The 12,353-nt window shown below is 40.1% G+C and overlaps 1 protein-coding gene across 1 annotated transcript in view; it reads left to right on the top strand.

Moving 5' to 3' along the window:
• Positions 1 to 720: 720 nt before the first annotated feature.
• The window catches only part of LOC120865206 (kinesin family binding protein), a 53,995-nt gene continuing 42,362 nt past the window's right edge, over positions 721 to 12,353 (top strand). Inside the window, exons 1-2 of the mRNA XM_040242248.1 lie at positions 721 to 1,209; positions 7,280 to 7,378. Of these exons, the coding sequence (XP_040098182.1) occupies positions 784 to 1,209; positions 7,280 to 7,378 (525 nt within the window). The 5' untranslated portion in view covers positions 721 to 783. The remainder of the gene's footprint in view (positions 1,210 to 7,279; positions 7,379 to 12,353) is intronic.

Below are 12,353 nucleotides of genomic sequence, written 5' to 3'. Positions count from 1 at the left end.
AATGTTCTTGTTTTAAATCTTTGTGTACTTACATGATTTCTCACCACTGTAGGATAAATCCTACTTCGGGAGTTGGTGATGGATAGGGAGGCCTGGCATGCTGCGGTCCATGGGGTTGCAAAGAGTTGGACACGACTGAGCGGCTGAACTGAATTGATAAAACTTTCTGGAGCCCGGCCCCCGCCCCTCCTATTTTGCTTGGTAATTTTGAAGGTTATGTAATCGGAAAAGCGTTGCTTGAGTTGTCTTGTGACAGCTCTGGGACTTAACTCCTGTATTACTTTGAGAAGTTGAAATGAAAATATTTGTCACTCAGTGCTTTTTACATTCATAGAGGCTATACATTAGTAACAATACACGGATCATTGTTACATTTTCATCCACTGATGGGCTGGGTTATAGACTAATGTCAAAACGTTCCTGCCTTTCAGCTTATAGCAGTTAACGAGAGTAGTTACCTAGCTATGTTTGTAAACAACATTTCCTTGTGATCTGTTAGTCAATCGATATCACCAGGTAAGAGAGACTCCCCGCCGCAGAGGGCGGGACTGAGCGGGAAATGGTTATGCCTTTGGACAGCTTCCTTTCCATGACAACGGTTGCTGTGGTGACGACTACGCCTTCCCATTGGTCACTGCAAAGCATACTGCGGTTCCTTGGGAGTACGTCATTGGCTAGCGTTCCGCAATGCGCAGGCGCAGGACTGTAGAGGCCGTAAGTGAAGCGTCGCAAAAGAGAAGGAAGGCGGGAGTCCCAATTGAAACCGAGGCTGACCAGGCCGCTATGGCGGATGCTCCGTGGGCCGAGATTCGTGAGAAATTCCAGACTGCGCTGGCCTTATCACGGGTGGAACTGCATAAAAACCCGGAAAAGGAACCGTACAAGTCGAAATACAGTGCCCGGGCGCTGCTGGAAGAGGTTAAGGCGCTATTGGGACCCGCTCCTGAAGAAGAGGATGAGCGACCGCAGGCCGATGATAGCTTGGGCGCGGGGGAACACGTCTTGGGGCTGCCGGCTGAATTGGTGGAGGCCGAGGGGCCCGTCGCCCAGGGGGCAGTGAGGCGAGCGGTTATTGAGTTCTATCTCGGGGTGAACCACATTGACACCGAGGAGTTGTCGGCGGGGGAGGAGCATCTGGTAAAATGCCTGCGGCTACTGCGCAAGTACAGACTGTCGCACGACTGCGTCTCCCTCTATATCCAGGCGCAGGTAAGAAAAATCCGGGCCCGCTGCTGTTGGCCGGAGGCCAATGGGTGGAGAGGGGCCTCAACTCTAGCCGAGAGCAAAGGCAAACGTAATAAGGCACAGTTTGTCCCCACGTTTTCAAACCTCTGTGGTAAGCGGTTTCCAAGCTCCCTCTCCATCGCTTACTCCTCCTCCATCACGTTGCTTCACTTAGTCGTAGTCAACGCATCGGTTACCCAACTCTCCACCTTTCCAAATCCAGTTCATTCGATTAAGAAAAACCCAAAGTAATTTGTTTATTAATTTCAGGTCTTAAGGAAATTGTAAAGAATAATCAGAGTGCATTCTTAATTTGAAATAAGATGTCTGTCTTGCCGTAGTCATTCGTTTGCTTCCCAAGGAATTCCTGCCCATTCTTCAAAACCGATTTCAAGATTCACTTCATAGGTTTCGTAACTTTCTTTGGATCATTGTATTCTGAACTGACTTCCTCCTAGTACGTTTGATTTCTTGTAATACTTACTGTTTGGTATTTCTGTGGTGCTTGGTTTATTAAGAAAGAAATCTGACATTCTCGCTGGGAACGTAACAGTTCAGAATACAAATAGGTATGAACTTTTGTGTCACGTACTTTGCTTAAGTTAGCTCACAGTAGTTCCAGTTCTTAGTATACGTGATCCAGGGAACATTTACCTCAGTTGATCTTAGGGTAAGTAGGTCTCAAAGTTAAAAAGGACATTGTATAGGACATACTCTGTTATCATGGCCCAATTAAATTAAAAGCTACATAATGACAGGAACTATATCTCTTTTTTGCTCATTATTTATAATCTCAGTCCCTGGCACATAAAAGACCATTCTAAATCATTTGTTTGTTGAGTGGGTGAATGATGTAATGAAATCCATAAGATGTTGAATTCAAACAAAATCTCAATTATTTGAAATTTTCTTCAACCATTTGGCTTCCTAAGATCGCTTGCTAAGTCGCTTCAGTCGTGTCCGACTCTGTGCAACCCCATGGACTTCAGCCCACTAGGCTCCCCCATCCCTGGGATTCTCCAGGCAAGAACACTGGAGTGGGTTGCCATTTCCTTCTCCAATGCGTGAAAGTGAAAAGTGAAGTGAAGGCGCTCAGTCATGTCCGACTCCTAGCGACCCCTTGGACTGCAGCCTACCAGGCTCCTCTGTCCATGGGATTTTCCAGGCAAGAGTACTGGAGTGGGGTGCCATTGTCTTCTGCTCCTAAGATCTTAATGAACATTTAAAAAATTCCTTCAATATCTCAAAAATATAAACCTTCCTTAATGTAATATAGATCTCCAGTATTTACTGTACTTTTGTGACTTTTAATGTGCATGTTCTTAAATATATTAATATCTCTGAAATCAGGATCCATCTTACAGCTGATTGATTTTATGTAAAATTTACTTGGCAGTGTTTTCTTGTTGATACATAGATAATTGTGTCTTAAAAATTGTAACATCTTACATTCAATGATTTACAGTATTTTGAACAGCCAGCTTTTTCTGAAGGGTGAATTATTAGAGATATTTTTACTAAAACCAGGAACAAAATCTTGATTAGAAGTACTGGCCACTTGCAATAATATATAATATATATATTGCAATATATAATAATATATTGCAGTAATATAGAAAGCAAAAAACAGTATCAATCTTTTAAAATAAAAATCATTTTTTAATGTGATTTATGTATACCTAAAGTCATCAACTATAAAAGTCTTAGAACTGTTTGATGAAACAGGAGGTTAACAAAACAAAACCAGGAGGTTATATGGTAAATATATAATATCAATAGTATTCTATCTATAAGCAATAATTTGTTAAAAGTGCTATTTTTAGAAATGGCATTTACAAAGGGCGGAATAATAGAACTGATAATCTTAAAAGTGATGATATACCATGTTCCTTGGTGGCAAGATTATTTAGGTTCGGGTTATGGTAGTCTGTTTCTGAAGTCTACTGCTCAGCTGATCTGTTTATTACAGGGGCCTTTTATTACATTTAATATTTGCTTTGATGAGAGATTTGACCTTACTAATAATAAAGCAAACTGAAAGGATGGTATAGAATAATTGTATCACATTGGCAGAGATTATTAAAGATATTGATTGCATTCATTTTTGGAGAAACTATGAGGAGATGGATACTGTCCATTAGCATAATTATTGGTGGAAATATAAATCCATAGAACTTTCTGGAGATGAGTAGGTATCTGAGTCAAGACTTTGACTTAAAAATTTCCTGTCCAGTATTGTAAAATAATATTGAGACAGGTATGCAAAGGTCTGTTAACATGGATGTTTGTCATATCATTGTTAATTTAAAAAAGAAAAGAATAAAATAAACATTAATGAGTAGCTCTATAGTTAAATAAGTACTGGTACATCCATATAGAAGAGCAATATGCAGCCTTTAGAAATGATTTATGTTTGTTCACCAAAATATCAATACTAAGAGGAGAGAGAAGTCTCTGAGGCATGCTTGGAATTATGTAGAGTGATTCCATTTTGGTAGAAGACTACCTGTGTGTTTGTGTTTGTATAAGAAAAAGTTTGAAAGTTCATGGGAATTTATGAGATTCTGACTGCTTTGTTTCCATCTGGTGTCTGCTTCCTGGAAATTATTGATATACAGGACCTGGACCCACATTAGATTATCAAGAGAGGCTGTCCCCCTTCTGTCTTTTCCAGAAGAATGTGTTTTTCTCCAGTTAGCTGTCAGAAATACACATTTGCATTATCATGCTGAGCAAAATTTAACTTGACAGATTAGTAGGTTGTTCTTCCCACTGCCAGGACCTATGTGTATAAGGAGGACCTCAGCTTTACTGAGGTACAGCAGACATATAGTAAACAGCACGTATCTAAGGATGCAATTTGATGAATTTCAACATCTCTATATTCCCATGAAACAGTCACCACGATCACGGTAATGATCATATCCATCACCACTAAAAGTTTCTTTGTGCACGTGCATTTGTAATCCCTCGCTCACTCTTATATTCTCTTTCCCTTCTTGCCCTCCTCCCCCACATTTTCTAGAATTTCATAATGGACTTATATGCTGTATGCTCTTCTTTTGTCTGACTTCCTTCACTCATCATCATCATTTCATTGCTGCATCGGAGATAATCTAATCTTTTTTATTTTTTTTTCGTCTGTTAATATGGTGAATTACATTGATTGATTTTTCTAATGTGAAGCCAACCTTTCTTTCCTGTGTAAACTCCACTTGGAGTTTTTGCCAAGCCAAAGTTGGGTCAGATATTACCCTTTTATGTACTCTTGGACAGAATTCGCTAAAATTTTGTTAGTATTTTTTGTATCTTTGTTCATGAAGGATATCAGTCTGTAGTTTCTTGTTATGTCTTTGGTATAGAGGAACTCTTCTTTCCTCTTTGTTTTTCTGGATGAATTTGTGTAGACTTGGTATTATTTTTTCCTTATGTGTTTGGTAGAATTCACTAGTAGTACTTTTTTAGCTGTTTTTGATTCAGTTTTTCCCCTTACCTATTCTGTTATCCCAAGGGCAGGAACATGGTGAATGATACAGTACTTTCTGGTGTATTATGGGATTTCTATTGTAAAAATAATTAGCACATTAAAAAAAAAAAAAAGATTACCTCTGTGGAGGAAACACTGAAACAAAACATTAACAGTATTTTGAAAAGTCAGGTCAGTTTTAGATCCCTTGCATGGTCCTTAACTTCAGGACCTCAGTAAGTTATGGTTCAGAAGAAAAACCTGTGTCGTTTCTAGACACACTCTGGGTCTCTACTTGGTTTCAGATTTACACACCAGAGTTGGTGCTTCCTGTGGCAGAGCTCACCCTGGATCTAGCAGCCTAAATGCATCACCATCCCATCTAAATAGAGTAGACGTGGCTAACCAGTTCCTGGTAGTAGGTACTTCTCTAGTTAGGTACAGCCTGCTGGGTTTGGGCTTACTGGTGTCATGGCCAAATGGAGTGTCTCAGATGAAAAATGAATTGACCTAGGGAGTGAGAAAAGGTGACTTGTGGATTCATTTCTAAATTCAAGAAATGAGTTTTAAGAGAGCTTATATTCTCTTGAGGCTGGATGGGCAGAATAATCATTAAATTAGTACTGAGTCTTTAAGCTTCCCCAGGGTACTGCAAAGAAATATAGAGGAGAGAATTGCCCAATCTCAGTAATTTATCACCATAATCTACCTGCAGCTCTAGGCACTGAGAACTGATCAAGTCACTTAAAAAAAACCCCCCAAAACTGTAGAATAGGTATACTATGTAAAGCCATAGGACCAGAGGTCTGTGTTCCAGGGCAGCGATCATATTACCTTTAAACTGTAGGATTTTGAAACATTTTTTGTGTCTGCCACATGCTCCTTTTGCAGTCTACTGAAGCCTGTATTTTATGAAACAGAATAATGATTTTAAATGTATAAAATAAAATGTAGAGGGTTGCAAAAGAAACCAGTAATATTGAAGTTATCAAAATATTTTTTAAAACAAATGTATGATAGTGATATATAAGGTTCCTTATGAGTCCATTAGATAACATCTGTTTTTAAATATAACTTTAAAGTATTATTGAATATTAATGATGGTTTAAGATATCAATGAGCTATAATACAAAGAATTTTTTTAACTTCTGTAGACCACAGAATCCCAGGTACTGTAACACTGTTACATTTTGTTTCGTGCCTTCATAACTGAAAAAAAAATGCTCAATTTTAAGAGGATATAGTGAAAATGACTGTAATGTTTCCTCATCCACATTCATAGACTCTGAATTCTCTTCCTGGGTGACTTGTGGGTTCTTGAGCCAAGGTTAAGAATTTGCTTTAAAAACATTGTTTCCTTATCATGTTCCCTTCTCTGGAGGAGTAAGCAAAAGAGGTAGAAGCTCAGCCTCAGAAGAATCCCTGTGCCTGAAAGACTGTCCTGAGGGTTGGGAGGCTGACTAATCCCATTGTCTAAGCAGGAGCTAGTCTTTAGCACAGGCTTGATTTGCCCTATGATAAAAGAGTTATGTAGCAGGGGGAAAACTGACTTAGTTTTTTAAAATGTAACATTGTACCCCCAAATTCAGCAGCTTGAAACTTAATTACTGAAATAACAGGAATCCAGGCTGGTTTGCCTCTAGCTCAAGGTCTGTCATCAGATTATTGGCCTGCTGGGGCTGCACTGGGGAGAAGGCGATGGCACCCCACTCCAGTACTCTTGCCTGGAAAATCCCGTGGACCGAGGAGCCCATGGGGTCACGAAGAGTCCGTACTTATTGAGCGACTTCACTTTCACTTTTCACTTTCATGCATTGGAGAAGGAAATGACAACCCACTCCAGTGTTCTTGCCTGGAGAATCCCAGGGACAGCAGAGCCTGGTGGGCTGCCATCTATGGGGTCGCACAGAGTTGGACACGACTAAAGCAACTTAGCAGCAGCAGCAGCAGGGGCTGCATTGGAAGGTTCAACTAGAGAATCCAAGCTCACTTGTGTGGTTCTTGGCAGGATTCATACAGGCTGTTGGTCTGAGGCCCTGACTGTTGACTTCCCTTAGTTCCTTGACACCATAATGTGGCTCAAAATATGGCATTTGACTTCCCTTTGCCATGTTCTGTTTGTTAGAAGCAAGTCCCTAAATGTAGCCCAGACTTAAAGGGAAGAGATTGTACAAGGGCATGAACACCAGAAGGCAGGAATCATTGGGGAACCCAATTTAGTGACTGCCTCCTGTTCTTCCCTGGTGGCTCAGATGGTAAAGCATCTGTCTGCAGTGCAGGAGACCTGGGTTCGATCCCTGGGTTAGGAAGATCCCCTGGAGAAGGAAATGGCAACCCACTCCAGTACTCTTGCCTGGGAAATCCCATGGACGACGGTCCATGGGGTCGCAAAGAGACAGACATGACTGAGCGACTTCTCTTCCTCTTCTTCTTCCTTCCTCCTGTGACATAAGGACAACATTATTATGAATAATTAATTCATTGGTAATCAGACACTAGTACTATTTAGGTAAGCATTGACTTTGAAACTATGAAAACTACTTTATTGGATGATTTATATTGTCATTTTTTTCTCTTTTTATTCTCCAGAATAACCTGGGTATCTTGTGGTCTGAAAGAGAAGAAATTGAAACTGCACAAGCTTATCTAGAATCATCAGAAGCTCTATATAATCAGTATATGAAAGAGGTATGTTGCATGTCAGACAAATTTTAATCTTTGATAGAAACTAGTTAAGAATTGATGGTAAGAATTCCTCATTCATAATATTACAATATGACTTTTCAGTGTGCTTTGGGATGTCTTTATACAACTGTCTGTGTGGTCACCTAATAGCTAAAATTATTTAATATTTTTTATTAAAGACTTTAGCATTCTTAAAAATAATCCTTGCATAAAGTCTCAATCCAAGTATAACTCTAAGAAATATTATTCCAATATCCTGAAATACTGATACTTGCAAAATTTCTATTTTGATTTCTACTAAGGATAGCAGTGCTTAACTTAAAGGAAAGCAAACAGCTATCAGTACTTAAGCAAAATATCTGAAATTTTGGAGGCGCTGGTTCTCAAGTTTCAACATGTATCAGAATTACCTGGAGAGCTTGTTAAAATACAGTGCTCACCCCCAGACTCTGAGTGAGTAGGTCTGGGTTGGGACCTTTTTAACCAGGTGCTACTGCTGCTACTGGTTTGGCTTTTGCACTTTGAGAAGCATGGCTTCATGGCAGTGATTTTCAATAACTTTATTTTTTGAATTGTAAAACCCTTCTGAAATACAATATGTAAAACTTGATGGAGCTACTGTGGTGCAACAGGTCAGAGGAACCCTGAGCCCAATCCACTGCAGATACCTTCTTCCCTCCCTGAGGTGCTGTAGAACTAGCTCTGGGGCTCTAGAGAGTCACGTGGAAAACTTTGGCTTTAGAGGCTCACCAACTTTGGCTTTAGAGGCTCACCGTCCTACAGAGGTGAACTTTGTAATGCTTCTGGGTTGCCATTCAACTCCTTAATAAATTAACGTGCCCCTTGGCTTTCTGGAGGAGGTCGTACATGTTAGGGGCAGGGAGGTCCATAGGAAATCTCTACCTTCTACTCAGCTTCACTGTGAACCTAACATTGCTCTAAAAAGTGAAGTCTGTAACCAGAAAATATTGGCAGTCTTCTGAAATTAAAATGGATTTAGTTAATTTTGTTCTGAGGCTATGTGTAGCAGTTTTTGAAATAACCAGGTATTTTGAGGTTTTTCAAACTCAAGGTTAAGAATCAATTTACCAGTTTCACTAGTGATTCATATATTGCTAAACTCAGTAGTAAGTTCTTGGTCTTCATCTTATTTGAGCATTTGGCATAGTTATTCAGTCTGGCCTCTGGCTCAGTTGGGTAGTCTCTCTTCCTTGACATACTTCTTTTTTTCTTTTATACCACGTTGTATTTTTATTTCTTTACTTTTGGCTGCGCTGGGGCTGGGTCTTCGTTGCCGCACGAGGGCTTTCTCTGGCTGCAGTGCGTAAGCTTCTCGTTGCGGTGGCTTCTGTTGCAAAGCTTGGGCTCAGTAGTTGTGGCTCACAGCCTCCGTTGCTGTGCAGCATCTTCCCAGACCAGGGACTGAACCTTTGTCTTCTGCGTTGACAGGTAGATTCTTAACCACTGGACCACCAGGGAAGCCTGGCTGCTTCTTTTATTTAGCTTCCACATGTTTGTTTTTCCTTCTTCCCAGTTCTTGTTGCTTCGTCTTTGTATCCTCAACCTCTAAACAGTGGGGTACCCAGAGTTCAGTGTGTTTGGGTGTCTCCATCTACATTCACTTCTTTGTTCTAAATACTGTCTCTGTACTGATGACTCCCAAATTATATCCCCAGTCTGTACCTCTCTAATTCCAAACTTGTCTGTCCAACTGCCAATCTGACACTTGCACTTTTTATGAGGTAGGTAGGTATCTCTAAAATTACTGTCTAACCTTGAGCTTCTAATACCTTCCCCTTCCTACCTTGCTTGCTATGAACACCAGTTTCTTTCATGAATTGTTGAGGGCTGAAACCTTGGAGACTTTTCTCCTACTCACAGTCTCAGCAGATTCTCTTGGCTTTACTTTTATTTTTTAATATTTACTTATTTATTTGGCTGCGTTGGGTCTTAGTTGTGGCACTTGGGATCTTAGATCTTCGCTGTGGCATGTGGAATCTTTTGTTGTGGCATGCGAATCTAGTTCTCCAACCAGGGGCCTAATCCAAGCCTCCTGCTTTGGGAGTGTGGAGTCTTAGCCACTGGATCACTGAGGAAGTCCCTTTGGCTTTACTTTTAAATCAGGTCTAGAATCAGTCAGTTGAGTTGCTCAGTCGTGTCCAACTCTTTGTGACTGTATGGACTGCAGCACGCCAGGCTTCTCTGTCCATCACCAACTCCCGGAGCTTGCTTAGACTCATGTCCATCGAGTCAGTGATGCCATCAAATCTTCTCATCCTCTGTCGTTTCCTTGTCCTCCTGCCTTCAACTGTTTCCAGCATCAGGGTCTTTTCCAATGAGTCAGTTCTTCGCATCAGGTGGCCATCAAAGTATTGGAGCTTCAGCTTCAGCATCAGTCCTTCCAATGAACATTCAGGAGTGATTTCCTTTAGAATTGACTGGTTAGATCTCCTTGCAGTCCACGGGCCTCTGAAGAGTCTTCTCCAACACCATAGTTCAAAAGCCTCAATTCTTCGGTGCTCAACTTTCTTTACGGTCCAACTCTCACATCCATACATGACTACTGGAAAAACCATAGCTTTGACTAGATGGACCTTTGTTGGCAAAGTAATGTCTAGAATCAGACCACTGCTATCACCATCATCTCTTGCTGTAACCTTCTTGTTGCTCTTCCTGCTCTTATACCCCCTTCAGTCTGTTCTCAGCCCTGTTCAAAGGTAAATCAGATCACATCACTCCTTTCCTCAGATTTTTCAATGGTTTTCCCATCCTACTCAGTAGACTCTGAAGACCCATGAAAACCTACAAGTTCCTTATCTGATCTGGCTACAGTTACCTCTGATTTCATCTACCATTCTCCCCTGTCTCATTCTATTCTAGCTACATTGGCCTTGCTGTTCCTGAAACACACCAGATAAGCTCCCAACTCAGCACCCCTGCACTTGTCTGTTTCCTCTGCTAATACTGCTCTTCCCCTAGATATCTGTCTGGGTCGCTCCCTCATTTTCTTTGAATCTTGACTCACGTGTCTCCCATCCAAGGAGGACTCAACTGGCTACTCACCTCACACTGCAAACCAACCCTCCCTAATGCTTCATACCCTGCCCCTGCTTTCCTGCTTTCTTTGCTTTGCACTTGTCACTAACATATTATTCATTTTAATATTTTATTTATCACCCATCTTCAGTACTAGAATGTATGTTCCAGGATGCCAAGGATGTTTTTGCTATTGTATTCGCTGCAGCATCTAGAACAGTATCTGTTTCTTGATAACCAGTGAGTGATATTTTACCTTGTTCATCCAGATCAACGGAAAAAGGAATAGTGTTACTAACTGCGTGAATGCTTGAATGAATTTAATGGAGAGTTTCAGTTTAAAAATGTATAAGCTAGTGGTTAGTTGGAGAAGTTTGATTGCTTATATGGTTTTCTACTTGTTTGGTATCAATCAGTAATGAATAATTTTGAAGAAAATATTTCATAAATTATTGACCTAATAGTGGCAGGTTAGAATGCCATTTTTGAAAATCTATGCATACAAAATATAGTTCTAGATAATGGAGAGATCTAAACAAAGTGAAGAATCATTGATTTTGAAGATAGGAAACAGGAAAGCAGATAATAAAGTAGTTAATGCAGAGTCAGTGAAAAAAATGCTGTATACATCCAGTGATGGCAGAATGGTTACATAAATATGATACTCTCTTAGCAAGGCAATATAATGTAACCATTAAAATGATAGAAGTATTTGGATCATCAGTACATGGAAAATGTGTTTAACGTATACACCGTGATTACAACTCTATTAACATTTTTTCTTGTAAGGCCCTGTAAAGATGAACTAGATGATACAACTAATAAAACTAATGTTTTGGTTTTAGAAGATGCAACTAATAAAGACTAATATTTATTGAGTGCTTAAGCAGGCTAGCTTTTATTCTCATAACAACACTATGAAAGAAATACTGTTATTCCTATTTATAAGTAAGAACTTTGTGATTCAGTGAAATTAGCATATACTGTGTGACACAATCAGAATTTAAGTGTGGTTTGTCTGATCCCAAACTCTTGTTCTTTGTCACGCTGCTTTCCAAGGTGATATATTAGTTATTGTATTAAAATAAAGGGATTCTTTTTCTCTATAAAATTGCTCAAATATAGAATAATAAAAAAGAAAATGCATTCTGTAGTGGTGAAGAGTTATTTATTAGCAGATTTTGGGTGGTGGTGGTTGAAGAGACACAATCTTATAAGCCAGAAGGTTTTATTTTATTTTATTATTACTGATTTTGGACATTGCCATATACTTCAGGTTTTTAATGTGGCTGCACTGGCTCTTTGCTGCAGTGTGTGGGCTCTTTGTTGCAGTGTACGGGGGCTTCTCTGGGTGTGGATAGTATGGGCTCAGTGGTCCCACGTTACGTGGGATCTTAGTTCCCTGACCAGGGATCGAACCTGCATTGAAAGGCAGGTTCTTAACCACTGGACCACCAGGGGAGGTCCTGCAGAGGAGTTTTAAACATTCATTCACTGTTTTTTTTCCAGATTTGAGATACAATTGGCATACAATTTGTGTAAGTTTAAGATGCACAGTGTGATGATTTGATTCACAGATATATTGAAAGTGATTACCAGAACAGGATTAATTGACATCTCCATCACCTCATAAGGTTACCTTTCTTCTTATTTGTTTTTGTGGTGTGAATATTTAAGGTTTACCATCTTAGCAACTTTTGAGTATACAATACAGTATTATTAACTGTAGTCAACATGCTGTACATTAGATCCCCAGAACTTTCTTATAACTTGAAGTTTGTACCCTTTGCCAAACATTTCCCCACTTCTCCCATCACCTCAGCCCCTGGCAGTTCAGTTCAGTTCAGTCACTCAGTCGTGTCCGACTCTTTGCGACGCCAGGCCTCCCTGTCCATCACCAACTCCCGGAGTTCACTCAGACTCACGTCCATTGAGTCAGTGA

Source organism: Oryx dammah, unplaced genomic scaffold, assembly GCF_014754425.2.
Source record: "Oryx dammah isolate SB20612 unplaced genomic scaffold, SCBI_Odam_1.1 HiC_scaffold_6, whole genome shotgun sequence".
NCBI classification, from domain to species: Eukaryota; Metazoa; Chordata; class Mammalia; order Artiodactyla; family Bovidae; genus Oryx; species Oryx dammah.
This window is presented reverse-complemented; position numbering and strand designations above follow the sequence as displayed.